Source organism: Trichosurus vulpecula, chromosome 1 (assembly GCF_011100635.1).
Source record: "Trichosurus vulpecula isolate mTriVul1 chromosome 1, mTriVul1.pri, whole genome shotgun sequence".
Lineage (NCBI taxonomy): Eukaryota > Metazoa > Chordata > Mammalia > Diprotodontia > Phalangeridae > Trichosurus > Trichosurus vulpecula.
The window spans coordinates 1,403,668-1,421,937 of NC_050573.1; the positions used below are offsets into that span (position 1 = coordinate 1,403,668).

The 18,270-nt window shown below is 57.7% G+C and overlaps 1 protein-coding gene across 1 annotated transcript in view; it reads left to right on the forward strand.

Annotated features, from left to right (window-relative positions):
* CABIN1 (calcineurin binding protein 1) overlaps nucleotides 1-18,270 on the forward strand; it is a 132,246-nt gene that overhangs the window by 63,203 nt on the left and 50,773 nt on the right. Inside the window, exons 25-29 of the mRNA XM_036736470.1 lie at nucleotides 608-759; nucleotides 3,426-3,604; nucleotides 9,292-9,459; nucleotides 11,112-11,434; nucleotides 12,929-13,042. Coding sequence (XP_036592365.1) covers nucleotides 608-759; nucleotides 3,426-3,604; nucleotides 9,292-9,459; nucleotides 11,112-11,434; nucleotides 12,929-13,042 — 936 coding nt within the window. The remainder of the gene's footprint in view (nucleotides 1-607; nucleotides 760-3,425; nucleotides 3,605-9,291; nucleotides 9,460-11,111; nucleotides 11,435-12,928; nucleotides 13,043-18,270) is intronic.

The window sequence follows — 18,270 nt, forward strand, 5'->3', positions numbered from 1 at the left end:
CTGGCTCTGCCTTCTGGTTGTGCTTCCTCTCTGGGTCGTAGACGCCTTGGGGCAGGGGGAGGCTTCCCTGGTGCTGACCCCCCCCCCACAACTGACGATCAGAGCCGGTGCCAGAGCAGCTGAGTCCCCCTCCTGGGAACCTCAGCAGAACTTGGGTCTTGGTATTGCCCGAGGGAGGGAGCTTCTCAATATGGGACAGCCTGGATCGATTCCCCATAGCCCACTCTCGCCTCTGGGGAGGGAAGTGTCAATGGCTTCCCCATGGCCCGTCTTCTCACTCCTTACCCCGTGTTCCCTGCTTGTTTCTTCCTGGATCTGAGGCAGTCGTATTTGCAAAGGGTGTCAGCACACAGCAGGTGCCTAATCCATGCTTGTTCCCTTCCCTCCCCCTCTGCTAAAGCCTGGAGGGCTGGCCACAAGGCCGATTTGGGAGGGAGATGGAAGAAAATCCTGGGTGAAGATCCAGGCCCCCCCAACGGACCTTACAGTGGGTGCCCCAGACCCTGGGGGGCTGTCGGGGCTGTGTCGGGGGCCAGGGTCCCAAAGAGAGAGAAGAGGCCAGCCGTGGAGGCCCAGGAGCCCGACAGCCTGGACTCTGTCTCACCAGGTCTACTATCGCCTGCACGCTTCCATCCTGAAGCTCGTGGGCAAGCCTAGCGTTGGGGTTGATGCCGAGAGTCTGCTTGCCTTCATGAAGGAGGCCGCCGAGGGGCCCTTTGCCAGGGGCGAGGAGAAGAACACCCCCAAAGTTTCCGAGAAGTGAGTAGTAGCCTCCCAAAGTCAGGTACAGGGTTTTGGGGCCCTGGTGGGCACTTAATAATGGGGGGTTCAAGTGACCTGCCCCTTTGTCCCACACACTCGGGTCCCCGCACCAGCCTCACTGAGAGGCTCGCAGAGGGCCACAAAAGGAAGGTGGGAGGCGGGAGGCCGGAGGCCTTCCTGTGTGATCCTGGCTGAAGCCGCCTGCTGAGTCAGTCAACAAGTGTTGAGGAAGTGGCTCCTAGTGCCCCCGCTGTGCTGAGCAGAGCCCCCGCCCTCCCGGAGCTAGTGCTACATGCATCCCACTGTGGATGCCATCAGGGAATACCCAGGCAGCCCCTTCTGAGAGCCTTCCCTTCCCCGGGGGTGAGCACGGCTCCTCTTGCCCTCCTCACTAGGGATCACCTTGGCATGACCCCCTGTGCTGTGGTCTCAGGGTCTTTCCTTCTGCTGGAGGGTCAACATGGGGAAGGAACGTCAGAGAGAGACAGAGACAGAGAGAGTAAGCAAGAAAGACAGAGACAGAGAGAGAGACACAGACAGAGAGAGACAGGAGGGAGGGGGTGGGAGAGAAAGGGCTGGGGGGAGGGGGAGCGAAGGGGGGAGCCTGCTCTGGAAGCTGAGGTCTCGGGGTCTCTTTGATGAAGAGCCCAGCCCGCCCCACCATCGCTGGGCTCCCTTCTCTCTGCACTGAGCTCTTACAAGTAATGCAATTGAGCCTCACAGTGGCCCCCATTTTTCTGTTGAGGGAACAGGCTGAAGGAAAGGGCCATGCCCCATGGACAGATGCCTCCAGGCACCTTTGGCCTCCTGCTCTGGCCCCCTCTCCCTGCCCCAGCTCCCAGCCTCCCTTCTTGAGCTCCTCAGGGTCCCAGTCAGGGTCTCTTGGGCTTTCCTTCTCCTGTCCTGCTCTTCAGACCACCCAGCCCAGTCTCATCCCTACCCTCACCATTCCTCTTCTCTCCAGACTCTGTCTTGGGGTCTCACTCCTCTTGGGGGCAGCTGGCCTATTCTCTCTCTCTCTCTCTCTCCCTCTCTCTCTCTCTCTCACTTGCCACTTGCTCCAGCTGTTGTTGGGACATTGGGTCAGCATCTTGACTGTGACCCTGGCCCTCCTTACCTTGGAGGTGCTGCTGCTTGGGGTGCGGGGTCCCCGACTCCCCCTAGGCAGGCTCATCTGTTCTGGGACTGCCTCAGGATCAGGGAGGGCTTCATGACCCTCTTGGCCCTTGGAGCCTGCCCACTTGCTGGGGCTCTTGGGGGGCTTGGATGAATCAGAACATGAAAGGTGCTTGGCATACCGTAAAGGGCTCCACAAGTGTGTCTGTGCGTGCATGTGGCTCGCCTGGCTGCTTGTGCTTCTCTGACAAATGAGCTGGAAGCTGGAGACTATCTCCTGATGAATGGACCCCAGCCCTGGCGCCATGTTTCCCTTGGGGCAGCCTGGGGCCCCAGGTGCTGCTTGCCTGCCTGCCACTGCCTGTGACTGGCCACGGAGCCTGTGTGGCCCAGATCCTGGTCAGAGCCGCTTTCTGGCCTTGGCATGCTCACTGCCTATTGGCAAAGTTGGCTTTTTGAACCCCAGCTTTGGCACTGCTGAATTCATCTTTTTTGGGCCAATGCCTCCAGGCATTCAGCCTGTGAGTTAAGAGTACCCCCCCGCCCCACCTCCCAGCCTTGTCCAGGTCACTGTCAAAGGGCAGATCCCTGTGGTCCTCCACCAGAGACCTTCCAGGGTGACATTGAATCACCAGTGATTCCTCAGCCCACCAGTTAGCTCTTTGCCATCCTTCTCCATGATATTGGTGTGAGTGGCTGGCACTGCCAGGGCGGGACTGAGCTTCCGTGAGAAGTGAGTGGGGAGTGAGAGGAGATGACCCTGGGGGTGAGTTCTCAGCAGCCAGAGGGGGAGCACCCAGGATGGGGCCTGGGGGGACGCTGGAGGACTTGGGCAAGGCCCCTGGATTGGGCCCTTCCAGTTGCTGCTTGGGCTGCTGGGTGCTGGGGAGCAGGGCAGGGCTGTGGCCGTCAGCATTCCTCAGCGGACCGTGGGGGTCAGTGTGAGAGCGGGGTTTTCAGGTCCGTGGCCTCTGTGGACAGCCAGCAGCCACTTCCCCGGGCTAGAGCAGTTGCTGCCAAAATGGCCACGTCTTGAACGTGTATTTAGATTTGAAGGTCTGTCCGCCAGACCTGTCATTGTGCACATCAGCACCTGACGACAGCTGCTTCAGGGCAGCCGGGGTAGGGTGGGGGGTGGTGAGCCTCTGGGACCCCTGATCCACTGCTGTCCTTGGTCCTGCCAGCTCCTGACTGGGGGGGCACTGGGCTAGGTCCCCCAAGCAAAGGGGTAGAGGTCCCTTTGACCACTGTCCTCTCAGACTGCAGTTGAAGGTCAGCTCCCCAAGACACCCAACCCAGCGGCTTCACCCACACTTGTGCAGTAGAATCCAGTGCAGTCGGCTTGGGAGACCCTGTGTCTGGGAAGGTCCTCGTCCCTTGGAGAGAGTCTGAGGGTCATCCCCTGCAGCCACGGTTGGGGTCAGAATGAGCTGAGTTGGCCTTGGCGCCTCCTCAAAAGTGGAGCTCGCACGTGGCGTCAAGGGCCTTCCTGCTTTAGGGTGTGTCTGGCAGCCTTGGTATTGTGTTCTGTCCCCTGACTCTTATAGGGAAAAGGCCTGTGTCGCTGATGAAGACTCCCACTCTTCTGCTGGAACACTTCCGGGCCCTGGGACCTCCCACCCTCCCTCCTCCGGCCCAGGTCTGACTTCCCCACCTTACACAGCTACTCCGATCGACCACGATTACATCAAATGTAAAACGCCCCGCCAGCAGACGACACCGGACGGTACAGTCCCTGTTCTCAATCCTGCCCGCTTGGGGAGGGGTGCTTGGGGGGGGCTAGTGGGGGCTGGGGGAGGTGACGGGGCTCCAGACCCAGACCTCAGAGATCCCTGGTCCTGAGGGGAAGCCTTGTCCAAGGGCCTGGACCTCAGCCCCACAGTGGTCATGCTCTGAGGACTGCTGCATCCTGCCCTGCTTGGGAGGAGGCTGAGGGTGCCCGCTCTGGGACAAAGCCCTTGGATTTCCTTCTGAGAGGATGTTGGGTGGTGGCTTAGTAGGCTCTGGTCCCTACTCAGGCTGGGACTCAGACCAGGATAAAGGGTCAGGGGTCCCTTGACTCAGGCTTGCTTCTGTGAAGTGGTTTACTAAGAAGAGCATCTGAGCCATAGATGGAGGGAGATGGAGTCTGGCCTGGCCTGGCCTTCTGGGGTCCACCCAGCGCTCTTCCCTTAGCCCCATGGCCCTTGCTGATGGGCCCAGAGCAGGCCTGAGCTCTCCCTGCCATCCCTGAAGTGGCAGGGCCTTCCTGAGGTGCGTGAGTACTGCCTCACCTCTGTGTACTCCCCATCTGTCTGAGCCTCGGTCTGTTCTTGGTTCCCTGTGCTGTTAGGTTGGAACTCAGAATGCTAGGAAGTGCTCTCCTGTGGGTGGTCGTCCTCAAGGCCTTCTGTGCCATGGGGAGGCCTGGGCAGTGCCCCAACTCTGACCCTAAATGTGTCCCCTGCCATTTGTAGACTTGTATGCCAGTGAAGTTCATTGGGGGCCGCTCTCAGAACAAGGGGAATTGTCTGGGGGATCCAGCAAGTGCAAGTTTAGGTGTCCGGAGGTATGAGCTCGGCCCGTCTTGGGTGGTAGGGAGCCTTGCCTGGCCATCAGGCCTGTGGTGGGCCAAGTTGGCCCGGCTTTTTCAGCAATGGAATGCTGATATAATAAAATAGCAGGCTTGCAGCCCATGAAACTTTCCATTTGACCCTTGCGTGGAGAAGGGGGCGCACGCCCAAACCCCACATATTTCTTCCTTTAAACTTTGTGCTGGCAGGTGGAGGGGCCGGGGTAGGCTGGGCTGTCCAAGAGGCTCTGGTCCACCTGGGGCCTGGACGGATTCTGTTAGCTGGTCAGCCTGGCTGCTCGGCTGGGCCAGGACTCGGTCAGCACGGGGTCGCAGCCAGTATGGCTGCCATTGGGCTTTCCACGAATCCCTTCTTCTCCAATCACTCTGGGGGTCAAGGAAAGTGGGAAGAGCTTGTAGGATGCACACTAAGCCGTCTGACAGCCTTTCACATCCACCTCTCAAGAGGGTGGTCCAGCCTCTTCCTGTTGTTCAGTCCAGCTGGCTCCCAGGGCCCTGGCTCCTCCATCCTGATCCACAGCCAGGGCAGGCGGGGCTGAGCCAGGAGCCATGGGGGAATGGCCCTAGTCAGAGCGGTCTGTCCCTCCTGCTGTCCTGTGACCTCCTCTGCGGCACAGAGCAGGAGGCTGGGGCCTCCGGTGCAGCCCAGCCTAGCACCCCATCCAACTGCTTCTGCCTTGTGATGGAGGAGGGCACGGAGGCTTTCTTTCTGGTGCGCTGTTCCGATCAAAATCAAACTTTTTATTGAGAAAACATCCTAGAGTAACTAATTTTAAAGAAATAGTAAACCCTGGGAAACTGTCACAAACCCCAGCTGTCATTTGGTGCGCTGGGGGGCCGCTCCCACGGGGAGGGCGTGTGGAGGGGGGGCGCCACTCCCTTGGGGGACGGCATGAAGAGGTGGTTGCTCCTGGGGGAGTGTGCGCTGGGGGGACCGCCCTGAGATGTTGGGCAGCTGCTGGCCCCCACACGGTCCTGATGAGTCTTGTTACAGGTGAAACACGTGGTGCTGTCCCCAGGCCTAGCCTGAAATCTTCAGCTGGTCAGTACAATGGAGAGGGCGCTGGGCCTGGAGTCAGGAAGACCTGCGTTTAAATCCATCCTCAGACACGTAGAAGCTGTGGGAGCCCAGACGTGGCGCTTCAGCGCTGCCTGCCTCGGTTTTCTCATTTACGAAAGGGGGGTAACAGTGGCTGGGAGTTCAAAAGAAGATATTTGCCAAGCGCTCTTCAAGTGGACTTAACGTTCTTCGCTTGCACCCCGTCCCTGCTGGGCACCAGTGGTCTGCAAATGGTGAGGGGCAGTGCACCCAGCGCCCTCCTGGGAGGCACCAGGGCCACCTACGGTGTTAAAGGTGCACGCCTTCCAGGGCCCCAGAACCCCAGGATCGATAGCCCGCTCCAGCCCAACCCCCACAGCCACCAAGGGAGGGAACAAGCCCAGAGAGATGCGGCCCCGCCCCCCAAGCCATGACCCCATCAGACACTTAAGCATCTGCCCCCAAGGCCGAGGGCACCTGAAACCTCCCTCATTGGAGGGTGCATCCTGCAGCTGGACGGCAGCGACTGTCTCACCTTCTACCATTGTGTCCTTGGTGTGTGGCCGACCTTTTCATTCATCCAGTCCGCAGCCACCTCCTTTTCCTCTTTCTGACCAAGGCCACGAGGGGGCGCCATGGTGCACGAAGCACATGGCCCAGCGTCAGGAAGGGCTGATTCCCAGTGTGGCCACGAGGGGGCGCCATAGTGCACGGAGCACAGAGCCCAGGGTCAGGGAGACCTCAGTTTCAGTGGAGCTTCACCAGATGACTTGGGGCCAGTCACTTTGGCTGCCTCAGTATCCCCAGCTGTAACTTGGAGAGCATAGTGACACCTGCCTCCTCCCCAGGTTGTTGGGGGGGATCCATCTGGGAAGCTCTAGTAGAGAGGGGCCCAGCACTGCCCGCCCCCAGCCCTTCCCTGGGTCTTGACGTCTTAACAGCTGACGTTTACGCAGGGCCTGCTGTGTGCCAGGCACTGGGTGAGCCCTTTATAGCCCTGGGAGGAGGCAGGTGCCATTAGGATTCCCAAGTTATAGACAAGGAGACTGAGGCAGGCAGGGTAAAACGACCTGTCGTGCTGCTAGTAAGTGTCTGAGGCTGGATTTGAACTCAGTCCTTCCTGACACCAGGTGTCCCCATCACTCTCAGGGATCTGACTTACCCTATTCCCTGCCCCTGCTGAAGTCCCAGAGGGAGAGCCCCCATGTTCTCTGTGTGCCCCATGCAGGCCCATGCTTCGATTTTGGGGTGCTTTTGGTGACTTCCCTGAGCCCTGCTCTGGCTCACATGCCTGGCCTGAGCCTCACATCCACAAGGCCTGTGCTCTCCCCAGGGATGGTCCAGTGTGACCCCCAATAGGACTGATGATCTGGATGCCGTGGGTTTGGAGAAGGCCTGCTCCCCTAGGACCTAGAAGTATGGAGAGGTGGAATTGGGGAGGGGGGCTCTCCAGTGGAGGTAGCAATTCTCAAGGCACGTATCTTTGGAGATGCCGCCAAGGCCCGCTTGGTGGGCTGTCTTCCCGGGCTTCTCCTGGCCTGCCTGGGGGTGAGGCCTTTGCCATTGGTCCTGGCCCTAGGCAGCCACTACAGGGCTTGGCCACTTGGGTTCCCAACCTTCCCACTTCTCAAGAGAGGAAGCCCGTGACTCCCTCGCCAGCCTGGCACATGAGAAGGATCCTTGGCACAGGCCATGCTATGCCATGCTAAGGTTTCTCCATAGCGCTTCAGAGCAGGCTTTCCTGCCTCCCCAGCTGAGCCCAAGGCAGGTGCTGACTCAGGTGGGTGTGCCCATGCCCAGCCAGGGACAGGGGCTCCTCTCGTGGGGCTGCAGCTCTGGGCTCTTTTGGGGGCTCTGCCCCTGGTGTAACTTGGCCTGAGCAACCCAAGAGAGGGTGGGTCTGTCTGTCCTGGGAGCCAGGACAGTCAGTCAGCACAGCAGGTGGGGGCTGACTCTGTGGTTCCGGGTGTCTGGTGCCCCAGGCCTCCTCAGGAAGCGCGTCATGTCCCCGTCATGTCCCCGGCTCCCTGTGTGGCCATTGTTGACAGCTCCGCCTGCCCTTCACATGTGCCCATCTCCCCCAGCTCCACGGGGTTCACACAAGTCACAGCCAGATCAGTCGCGCTGCCCTGCCCATCATGGCTCCCTCCGGGTTTCCCCTGCCTGAGACCCTTCCAGGCCTAGATGAGCCCAGGATGGAGGGCCCTCTCACTTGTCCAGGCCGATTGTTCAGTGGAGACGTCACGTCAGAAGACAACGGCGCTGGAGTGGGACATAGGGCAGTGCCGGAGCCAGGCCGCCTCGGTGACCATGTGGTCTGCGTGCCAGCTCTGCCTTCCTGAGCCTCACTTTCTCCGCCTTTGGCCTTCTTCCCTCCCAGGGGGATGAGTTCTGTAAGTCACCTTGTAAAGTGCTGGGGCTTGAGCCCCCACTTTGAGATGCCCTCCTGTCTAGTCTTTCTCCTGAGCCTGGAGAATCTCAGGCAGTGTCAAGGAGACCAGTTCACTCTTGAAACTGACTTCACATGAACTTTGATCAGTGGGCATTCTCATCCTCACTGTTTCTTTGGGGAACAGCTGCTGCCCACTGGTCTGCACAGGTCATCCAGGGCACCGATTCACTAGTAGCAGAGCCCAAGGGAGGCCAGAGGGGCGGGAGCTTCCAGGTCTGGCCTGGGCTGCACTGGAACTCTTGGGGAGGTCCTCAGCCTCTGGGCCTGCCGCCCTCAGCGAGGTGCCCATGGTGGAGTGTTGCCTGTTTCCTGCTGCCAGAGCTTGCCTGATGAAGCCCTTTCTGTGTTCCTGGTCCCGAGCCATCCCCACCCTCTCAGCTCTGTGGAGGGGCCCTGTCCTGTGCCATCCCCTCCCAGCTCTGTGGAGGGGCCCTGTCCTGCGCCATTCCCACCCTCCTGGCTCTGCGAGGGGCAGGGGGCCGAGGGGTTTGGTCCTGCGCCATCCCTGCCCTCCCAGCTCCGTGGGGGGCCCAGTTTGCATGCTCCAGCTCCTCTGTGACCTTTCTTCCCACCCCTTTCATCCAGCACAGTTGGTTCAGCCAGTCTGGTCCCCAGCTGGTGGACACTTCTTTGAGAGCAGTGGGTCCTTGCTTGGTCAAGGGCTCCTGGCAGAGCCCCTGGTGCACCCCAAGGAGCCTGGTCCCCCAGCCCTCACATTTCCTCCTCAAGGGCTCTTCCCCTTTCCCAGACCCAGCTGCTGGGGCCATCCTCTCCAGGGGGACTCCTATTAGCATGGAGGCAACTTTAGGGCAGGGCTGTTTTGTGTCCCTAGGGCCTAGCAGGGTGCCTGACTTTCAGGAAACCCTCCCTCAGTGCTGGATTAATAATGTTGTGAGGCCCAGGGGGTGCTAGGGGAGAAGGGCACGGCCGCAGGATGCTGCTAAGCTCCATGGCTGCCGTTGCCTGCTGGAGGCTGGTCTGGTCTGGCAGACCTGGTCCTCTGGTGTTCATTAGTGTCTCCTCATGTGGTCTTCAGGATGTCCTCTTCCAGTTGTCTGTGCTGGTCCCAGGTTCAGGCTCAGGCTGCTAGCTCAGGGCCTTGGTGACAGGAAGTGCATCTGGGGATGGATATGGAATGCTTGGAGTGTGCCTGGCTGGGGGCTGCAGACACTGTTCTGGGCACACTGCCCTCAGGGGAGCTTCTAGCTCTGTGGGCTGCATTGAAAGGACGTGTGGATGGGTTCTCACTCAAGCTGGCCAGGGCCAGGCTTTCTGGGCAGAGAAGGAGGCTACCGAGCAGCACTGCTGGGGAATGACAGATTCACGGGCCCCTCTTTCTCCTTTTTCTAGAGAGGAGTCAGGATAGTACTGCAGTGGCCCTTTCTGATTCCAGCTCGACTCAGGATGTCTTCAGTGAGCCCACCAGCTCCCAGGAGAACTCCCGGAAGCCTTCCCTGGAGAAGCGACCCCTAGGATCCTGTGCCTCGGCTGCACTGCCAGGGCTGGTCCTGGAAAGGGGTATGTGCATTGCTTCAGAGAAGCTCCCCACAGGGAGCTCCTAACTCTTGGGGTCTCAGAGTACTCACCCACCCTTTGGGGTTGCAGGCCAGCATGTGGCCAGCCTTACCCTCTGGGTGGGCTGCAGGGTTTTCTGGGTAGTGAGTAACCCAAGCACCAGGCCTGCCATGAGTTCAGTGCCTCCCACCCTTGTGGGCCCCTTCTGTCTGTCCATCCAGGTCCTCCTGCCAGGACGTAACCGGACAGTCCCCCACCAGGGTCCTCAGGCAGGATTGTGGGCTCTGGAGCAGCCCTTCCCAAAGGTGAAGCTGAGGCGACCTTTTTGTAGCTTCTTCCTCTCTGAAACCCATCGGTGTAGCACCAACACGATATTCACCTCGCCAACGGTGACTATGAATATACTGGCGTGGTTCTGAACTGCAAAATATAATAGACTTCCTATATGGAAGAGGGAATCAAAACATTTATTCAAACACCAGAAAGTCCAACCCATCACAGCAACAAAGAAATCCATACACAATAGCCATTTAGGAAGCACCACCATCCCTGAGCCTTCCCCCTGCTCTGGCCTTTCCATACACAAACACTCACCACCAGCTGCTTCCTCTCTCTCCCTCAGCTTTAACTGCTCTGACCAGCTCCCTCTGTTCTGCCCTGCCCTTGCTGCTCCGCCTGTTCAGCAAGCTTCTTCCACCACAGGCTTCCATGTGACTTACGCAGGTCCTATGGGCTTGTTAGCAGATGGGAAAGATCTTTAAGAAAAAATACATTAACAATACAGTCAGGACAATTTGCACCCCTTTCTGCAGGCAATCCTTCTCCACTCTGCTCTGTGCCTTCCACAGCTCTGTCCCCTCTGAGGTGCCCTCCCTGCTCACCTCTGCTGCCTTCCCTGATTCCTGGCTTCCCCTCCCTGTTGCTAATGCCTTATCTAATATGCTAATGCCCAGGAATTGCCTGGCTCTGCCGTAGAGGCTCCATTTTCACTTATTCTAAGGCTTTATCTAAGTCCTTGATGAAAATGGGAAAGAACACTGGGCTGGAGGAGGGCTAAGTGACCCTCCACCCCAGCTGACTGCAGCCTGCTAAACTGGGAGCACCGAGGGGCTTCTCAATCTCCAGTCTCTGGGCCCTTGCACGGGTGTACTCCTGTGTCTGGCATGCACTCCCTTTTCCACTCCACCTCTCAGAGAACCTAGTTCCTTCAAGGCTCAGGTCAGGGTTGGCTGCTTCATTCTTGAAAATGTCCCACATTTGCTGCTGATCTCCCACCCCAAATCACTTCGTATTTACATTCTGCTGTGATGACAAAAATGATGGACCAGCCCAAGAAAGGGAGAAGCACAAGTAGGTCTCCTTAGCTCCGTCAAGGATGTGGGTGCAGGATAGTGGCGACCTTCCCCAGGGAGAGAATGCTCACCATGGTGGTTGGTCAGGGCCTGCCTCCTGTGGGAGAACTAGTAGGCCAGAGAAGGCACCAAGCCCCTTCCCCTGGGGTGCTTCATCTTTCTTGTCTGTCTGTCTCTGTTCCTTCCCCCGCCCCCTTTCTGTCCTCCTCTCCTCCACTCTCCCTCCCATGACAAACATGGAATTAGGGTGTGGCCAGCATCAGGGGTCTAGGAGCTGGGCTAAGATGTGGCTCCCTCTTTCAGGGAAAGGTGAGGAGCCTTTGGAAAGCATAGAATCTTTGCGGGCTCCAGGGGAGACTGGGCTCCTGAGAGCTGTGGTTGATGTCTCGGCCAAGCCTGCAGCCTCTGCCCCCGCGCCGTCCCCATGGGACGGCAAGAAGAGAGGTGAGCCCCTTGGGGAGCGGGCAGAGCTGTGCCAGCGGCTGCCAGCCGATGCCGAGGGCCAGCGCAAATTTCTGACGGAGCAGTGCGTGGCCTCCTTCCGCCTCTGCCTGAGCCGCTTCCCTCAGCACTACAAGAGTCTGTACCGCCTGGCCTTCCTCTACGCGCACAGCAAGACCCATAAGGTGAGAACAGTCCCCAGGCCATCAGTGACCCTTTGCGGTTTAGGACACAGCGAGCTGGTGGGCAGAGAGCAAGCACTAGGCCTGGAGTCAGGAGACCTGAGTTCAAATCTGGGCTCAGATATTTACTGACTGGCTGATCCTGGGCAAGGCGCTTCACCACTGCCCTCGTCGGCTTCCTTGTCTGTAATACCTCCCTCCCAGGGTTGTTGTGAGGATCAAATGAGATCATTTTTGTGAACCGCCTAGCACATTATTATCACATCTGACAGTGGACAGTGCTCCACAGCCAGAGTCCCCAGTGTCTAGAAGGAAGGGAGGCAGGTGCATTTTCTCATCTGTTCTCTGAGGCCCAGCCTCTTGGTCCTTCCAATCACGTGGCTTTGGGTTTTATCTGTTTCTCTTGTGGTTCTCCTGTTGACATGGTGGTAGCCGTTATGGATGGTTTTCTCAGTTCCGCATCTGTTCATAGAAGTCTTCCCAGGCGTCTCCGTAGCCATCTGTATTACTTGTCATTTCTTACAGCACAGCCATATTCCTTTGCCTTCATTTCCTGGTCTTTTGGTAGCCCCCAAAGAGAGACGAGGTGTTTCTTTTTGTGCCTAACAGTGGGGTTCTGGTCCCTGTCTTTGAGTAATCCCAGATTATCTTCCAAAATGGTTGGACTAGGTCTCAGCTCCATCACCAATGCATGTATACTCCTGAGGCTCACCTTTTTACAAAAGGAATCGTGATAACTACCTCTTATAGAGTGCTTTACAGTTTGCAAACCCTTCTCAAGGTACCTTGTTTTGTCCTCAGGATTCCCGTACAAGGCTGGGAAGACAGGGAGAGAAGATCCTAAAGCTTTTTGCAGGAGAGGGATGGGCCTCTAACCTCCTTGATGGAGGCGTTCTGTTACCCGCAGCCCTCCCCACCCAGGCTCTTCAGGTCTCTGGGCACATCCTTCCTCTCTCAGTTTCCTTATCTGTACAGTGGGGATGATTATGCCTCTAGCCTCCGGATCCAATCTGGAAGGGCCGCCAGGATGCCAGCTCTGCCCAGCCCCTCCCTTCTGCCCTGGCATGGGTAGCAGGAGTCCTGAGAAGGGCAGGGCTGTGCAGAATAGCCGGCTTCTGCTGGGGGGGTGGAGTGCCTGTAGAGCAGAGGTCTCAGTCAAGGGGCTGTCCCTGAGCTCCAGAGTGTAGCCCAGGTGGACCCATTCTTGGGAAATACTCAGCAGAACCAATAAGAATACCATAGAACATGGATGATGTGAACATGTGGTTTTCTGAGTACCTCCGAGAATCTTCCGTGGTCCAGTTTTCATCTGAGAATCGAGGAGCTTCCCATTGCCGTCCTATGCCTCTGTTGCATGGTGCCCCTGAAATGAGAAGAACCCCCCAGAAGTCCAGAGGGAGCCCCTCGGAGGGGCTCGCAGCCGATCTGGGCTGGGGGTGCTGCCGTGACTGGTCTAACCGCGGGCCCTCTCTGTTGTCTCCTCCTCCTCCCCCACAGAACCTCCAGTGGGCCCGAGATGTGTTGCTAGGCAGCAGTATCCCGTGGCAGCAGCTGCCGCACATGCCCGCCCAGGGCCTCTTCTGTGAGAGGAACAAGACGAATTTCTTCAATGTAAGTAGCACTTCCTCGGCTACACTCAGGGCTCGGGAGGGGGGCGGGGTAGGGCGGGGGCTGGCACCAGGCTCCTCCAGGAGGGAAATTGGAAGGACAGAGCCTCCACTCTGGGCTCCAGGGGCATGGGGGGCCGACCCGTGTCTGAGCCTCCCGGATGCATCTGTGAATGAGTGGAGGGTGTTTAATCAGCCTGCCAAGCGGCATTAAGTGTCTGCTGTGTGCCAAGTGCCAGGATACAAAGAACAAGCAAAAATAGCCACTGCCTGCCCTCAGGGAGCTTCTCTTCTTGTACGTGCCCCGGCTGGACCACACATGTACTGGCGTGTTCCCGCCTGGGCCTCTAAAATGAGAGAGGAAGACAGGGTCTGCACAGGCCGATCTTGTGGCTCTGCCCAGTAGCCCTGGGTTTAGAATCACAGTTGGTGGTACGGCCTGCTCTCTGAGCCTGTGGAGTGAGGGGTGGCCTGGGTCACCCCGTATCAGAGGTCCTTGTGAGGAGCCTTAGAGGTGAGCAGGCAGGGGTGGCAGCTCCCTGGGGAGGCTGAGGCGGGGTGCATGGGGTCTCATCAGAAGAGCAGAGGCATTTCTCAGCAAAGCTTTGACGTTGAAAAGGAGCTCGTGGCAGCATTTTAAAGCAGAGATGTGATTAAGGGAAGCCACCCCTTCCCCCCAGCCCCCCACCCGCCCCTGGAATAGTAGGAGGGAAGAATTGTCAGGAGGACTTGGAGGTGGGGCAGGTGTGGCGGGGGCTGCGGCTGGTGACCAGCGGACATCGTGGCCGTGATTCGCCCGTGTCACTGGCAGGGCTGGGGGAGATTGGGCCGCCGCCGGGTCCTGGGAATGGCTTTAACGTTTAATGAGCCTCGAGGAGACTATGCAGAAAGACGGGCTTCCCCGTGCTCCCTGTGGAGCCCCCGCCAGGGCCGGCCAGCGTTATACGTGCCCTTTGCCCCAAGTGTCGTGTCCGGGAAAATGCCCCTCCTTCGGCTCGGGATTCATGGCAGCCGTTTAGCGGTGGCAGGGACCGGGTTTGGAGGCTGCTAGGGGGCGGCACGGCACGTGAGAGTCAGGAAGGGCTAAGTCCCCGTCGGGCCACGCCGGGCTGGAGCCAGAGAGATGCGAATTCGAATGCAGTTCCAGACACCGACGAGGTGACCTTGGACAAGTCACTTCGCCTCCGCCTGCCTCCGCTCTGTCATTCGTAGAATGGGGACCGTAATGGCACCAGCCTCCTGGGTCATTGTCACTTGCGCAGGCCCGGTGAGATCCTGTGTGTGAAGCGCTCAGCGCAGAGCCCGGCAGGAGGCAGGTGCTGAGTAGCCATGTTAGCGGAGCCCGGAGAGGTGCCCAGGTGCTTCTCTTCCGTCGGGTTCACGTCTCCGTGCGGAAGGTGCTGGGGTGTGCGTAAAAGACATGTCCAGGCTTCGGGCTGCATTCCCGAGGGCCGTGCTCAGCGGGGAGCTCTTCTCAGGGGCTGCGGGCCCTGGTTCATCGACTGTTGCGTCTTTGGGGATTCTTCCTCACGTCCAGAGTCCGAGGGCTCTGATGCTTCCTGCTTTGGCCCTCGTTTAAGAGCTGACAGCGCTCCCGCCCCTTCCTTCCTCCTTTCTTAAGAAATTTCTTGGTTGAGATTCGGGTCTTTTGTTCCTTGACTTGTTTATTTTTATTTTATAATCTAACTATAAAAGCCCCCGTGATAGTTTGACTGAAGAGCGCTGACTCTGAACTAACTTGGGCAGCCGTGTCTCTACTGTCCGAGGCAGTCTCTGTTTCTTTGAGGAGGGTTTTTTCTAACTGGATCTCTGGGGAGGAGCTCCACGTGTCTCTATAGTTTTGTGGCAGTAGCGCTTCCATTTCCATCATTTCCTCCTGGATGTTGTTCTTGCTGCATAGAAAAACTATTTTGAATGGTTGTTTTGTTTTCTGAGGCTTTGATTTGACTTAGTTTCTTTGCTGATTCTCCAGGTTTTCTAAGTAAAATCATCAGTAGCAAACAGGGACAGTTTTTTAAAATTTCTTTTTTGGAGGGGCCGGGCAGGGCAATTGGGGTTAAGTGACTTGCCCAAGGTCACACAGCTGGTAAGTGTGTCAAGTGTCTGAGGCCAAATTTGAACTCTGGTCCTCCTGACTTCAGGGCGGGTGCTCCATTCACCGCGCCACCTAGCTGCTCCTTAAACAGTCTTGTCTCCTCTTTGCTAGTCTTCCTTAAAGCCTTTGGGGTCTTTCTATGGCCTCATTGCTGTGTGCTGAGCTTTGAGAGCTGTGCCAGATGACTGTGTGGGAAGGGGCTGCCTCACTTTACTCCAGGATTTAGTGGGAATTGTTTGCTTGTCCATTTTTGTCACTTACATGAAGCCAGGAGAACCAGCTGAAAAATATACGTGGCACCAGTGCCCGTGACTTCAATGGAAAGAACCAGAAATGGAGACTGAAGCCGGCAGAAGCAGTGACGGAGCGTGCCTCCCCCGTTCTTTGCAGGGAAGGTGGAGGCTTGCGGGGTTGAGACTGTGTGTACACATCAGGTGGTGCATTGGGTAGGCCGGCCTGGGCTGGTTTTTCTTTTTCTTTGTTATGAGGGATGGCTTATAGAAGAGTGGAGGTGGAAAGAGGGGGATAAAGATAGAAACACAAACTTAAAATGTAATGGGGGAGTTCTCTGCTCCTGATCTCTTCTGTATGTGATGAAGAGTGTCTGGGGGAGCAGCCCTGCGGGGCAGGCCCAGACGGGGAGGGAGCTGTCCCTGATGAGCGTGGCTCGGCTCAGCTCCGGGATGCCTCTGCTGGTGATTCAGAGGCTGGCCTCGTGTGGTGAGTGGTGGGCCAGGGGAGGCAGCCACGTATGCCGGTGTGTTCAGCGCTGTGATCTCTGATGGGGATGAAGGCTTGACTCGTGAACTTGTCCCAGGGGCAGGTGGCTGAGGCTGCCAAGGAGTCGCTGTTGCTCCAGGATGGAGCTGGGCTGGGGTCTAGGAACTCAAAATTCAAATTTAATCTGTGTCACGTGGGCAAGTACTGAAGCCACTAGCTCATGGGTGCACGGCCTACATACTTCATCAGCTCAGTGTGTCCTTCATTGAAGAGTGGGTGGCTGGAGATCAGGGAACCATGCCTGTTGTGGGCTGCTATGTCTTGGTCCCTCAGCATGGCCTAGGGAAAAGCAAAGGGCCCTGGGCAGCTTCTTCCAGCTCCAGATGGGGGACCCTGGGATTCCAAGGGAACAAGCAGATCTAAGTCTGTTACCAGTGGACTCATACAGGAAGAACAGAGTAAAATAAGTGATCCAGGAGATGCCCAACCACCTGTGGAGCTGACAAGGTCCCCAGACGAGAGGGATTAGGGACAGAAGGAAAGAGGGCCCAGCACAGAGCCCTAGGGACACCCACAGCTAGAGGGCAGGTGGCATAGCACAGTGTCAGCTGCAGAGTGGGTGATTGATACATGTTTATTGGCTGATTGATTGATTGAAGAGGAGAGCCAGGAGGGAGAGAAGCAGGTGATCACGTACGTCATAGGTAAAGAAGGGGGAGTGTGGAGAGCACTTGGGTTTGGCAGTTAAGGGATCATCAGGGACTTTGGAGGAAATGGTGAGGACACTGGGGGCAGATGGCTGGTGAAAACAGGAGGGACCCCACGAGGCTGGGTGGCTATGGATGAGAAAGGGGTGTGGGGGAGGGTGCTCTCTGCTGGAGTGGGACATAGAGTCCCCCTCCCTCGTTTTATAGGTGAGGGGAAGTTAAGGGGCTTGTCCTAGTTGATATCTGAGGCAGGATTTGAATCCGATTCTTCTTGACTCCAGAGCCTTATCCACTGTGGCAGTGAGCTTGGCTTTGGCAAGTAGATGGGCCTTCTCATTATCAGATTGGAGGAAAGGGGAGATGACCAAGGCCCTTGAGATGGAGGGGGAGCTGGTGATGAACGGACAGAAGAGGGAGGTCCTCAGCTGAGGGTAGAGCTTGGGGGAGCTCCTGCAGGCACAGAGGGATCTAGAACCACTGCAGATGGCCATCTTAGCCTTGGTCTGGTGAGTCCCACAGACCCCTCTTCAGAGTAATATTTTAAAGTCAAATACACGGGATTGCCGAGGAAAACATTCCTATGGAAATATGGTTCTCAAAATGCTTACAAACCAATGTAGGGGCCCTCCTGAATCAGGGAGTCGGAGGCAGCAGGGGTGGTCTCTGCCCTGGGAGTAGAACTCAGGCCTGTCCTCCAAGGCTCTTAGAAGGGTCGGAGAGGGGGCCAGCTGGCCTCCAGGACTGCTGTGTCCAAGGTCTCTGTGCAGGGTCCTCACCAGGGAGCCTGGGGATGGTGCTGGCAGCCTGCCCCCAACCCCGCCTCACCCCAGGGGCCTTGGGAGCTTGGTCCAGTTTCCCATCAGCCACACCAGGGGTGTGTTTGGAGCTCTTCCTTTTTGTGGGGATTCTGGGCATTGCCTTCAGGTGTTCTCATGCCTGCCAGTCAGTAAGCATTTATTAAACACCTACTGTATTCCAGCCACTGTGCTAAGCCTTGGGCATAGCAAAAAAGGCAAAAGACAGCCCCTGCCCCCAAGGAGCTCTTGGTCTAATGGGGAGACAAGAGACAGACAAGTCAGAAACAAAGGGAGCTCCAGACAGGCTCGATGGGCGATCATGAAAGAAGGAAGGCTTCCTGGAGGAGGTGGGCTTGGAGCTAGGACTTGAAGGAAGCGGGCTGGGGGGTAGGGTGGAGGAGGGAGAGCTGTGCAGGCATGGGGGACGTCCAGATAGCCAGAGCCCAGAGAGGGAGGGAGCAGCCCAGAGGCTGAGTCGGTGGGTCAGAGAATATGTGGTGGGGAGTGAGGGGTGAGAAGATGGGAAAGGTGGGAGGGGGCTCTGACTGGAGCTTGTGGCAGGATGGTCCCATCTGGCACCTGAGTGGAGGATGGGCAGACTGCTCTCTCCCTCCAGGCCTCTCCTTTGGTCCTCATCTCTCCGGGCGCCATAAGTAGAATTGTTGTGAAACAGAGAAGGCATTAAACCTGGGGTTTCCTGAGCAGCAAAGAAGCCAAGGAAGGAGAAGGGGCCATGGGGTCCTCCGCCTGTCCCCTGGGGAGTCACCTGTCTCCATTTGTCCCCAGTGACTTGGCAAGCCAGCCCACGGGCCCAAGATTGGGGCTGAGGCCATGCCTGGCGGCTCCATGCTCTGTGCGTCCCTCCCAGGACACAGATTGAGCAGCTGGTCTCAGAGACATGAGGTCCAACCCA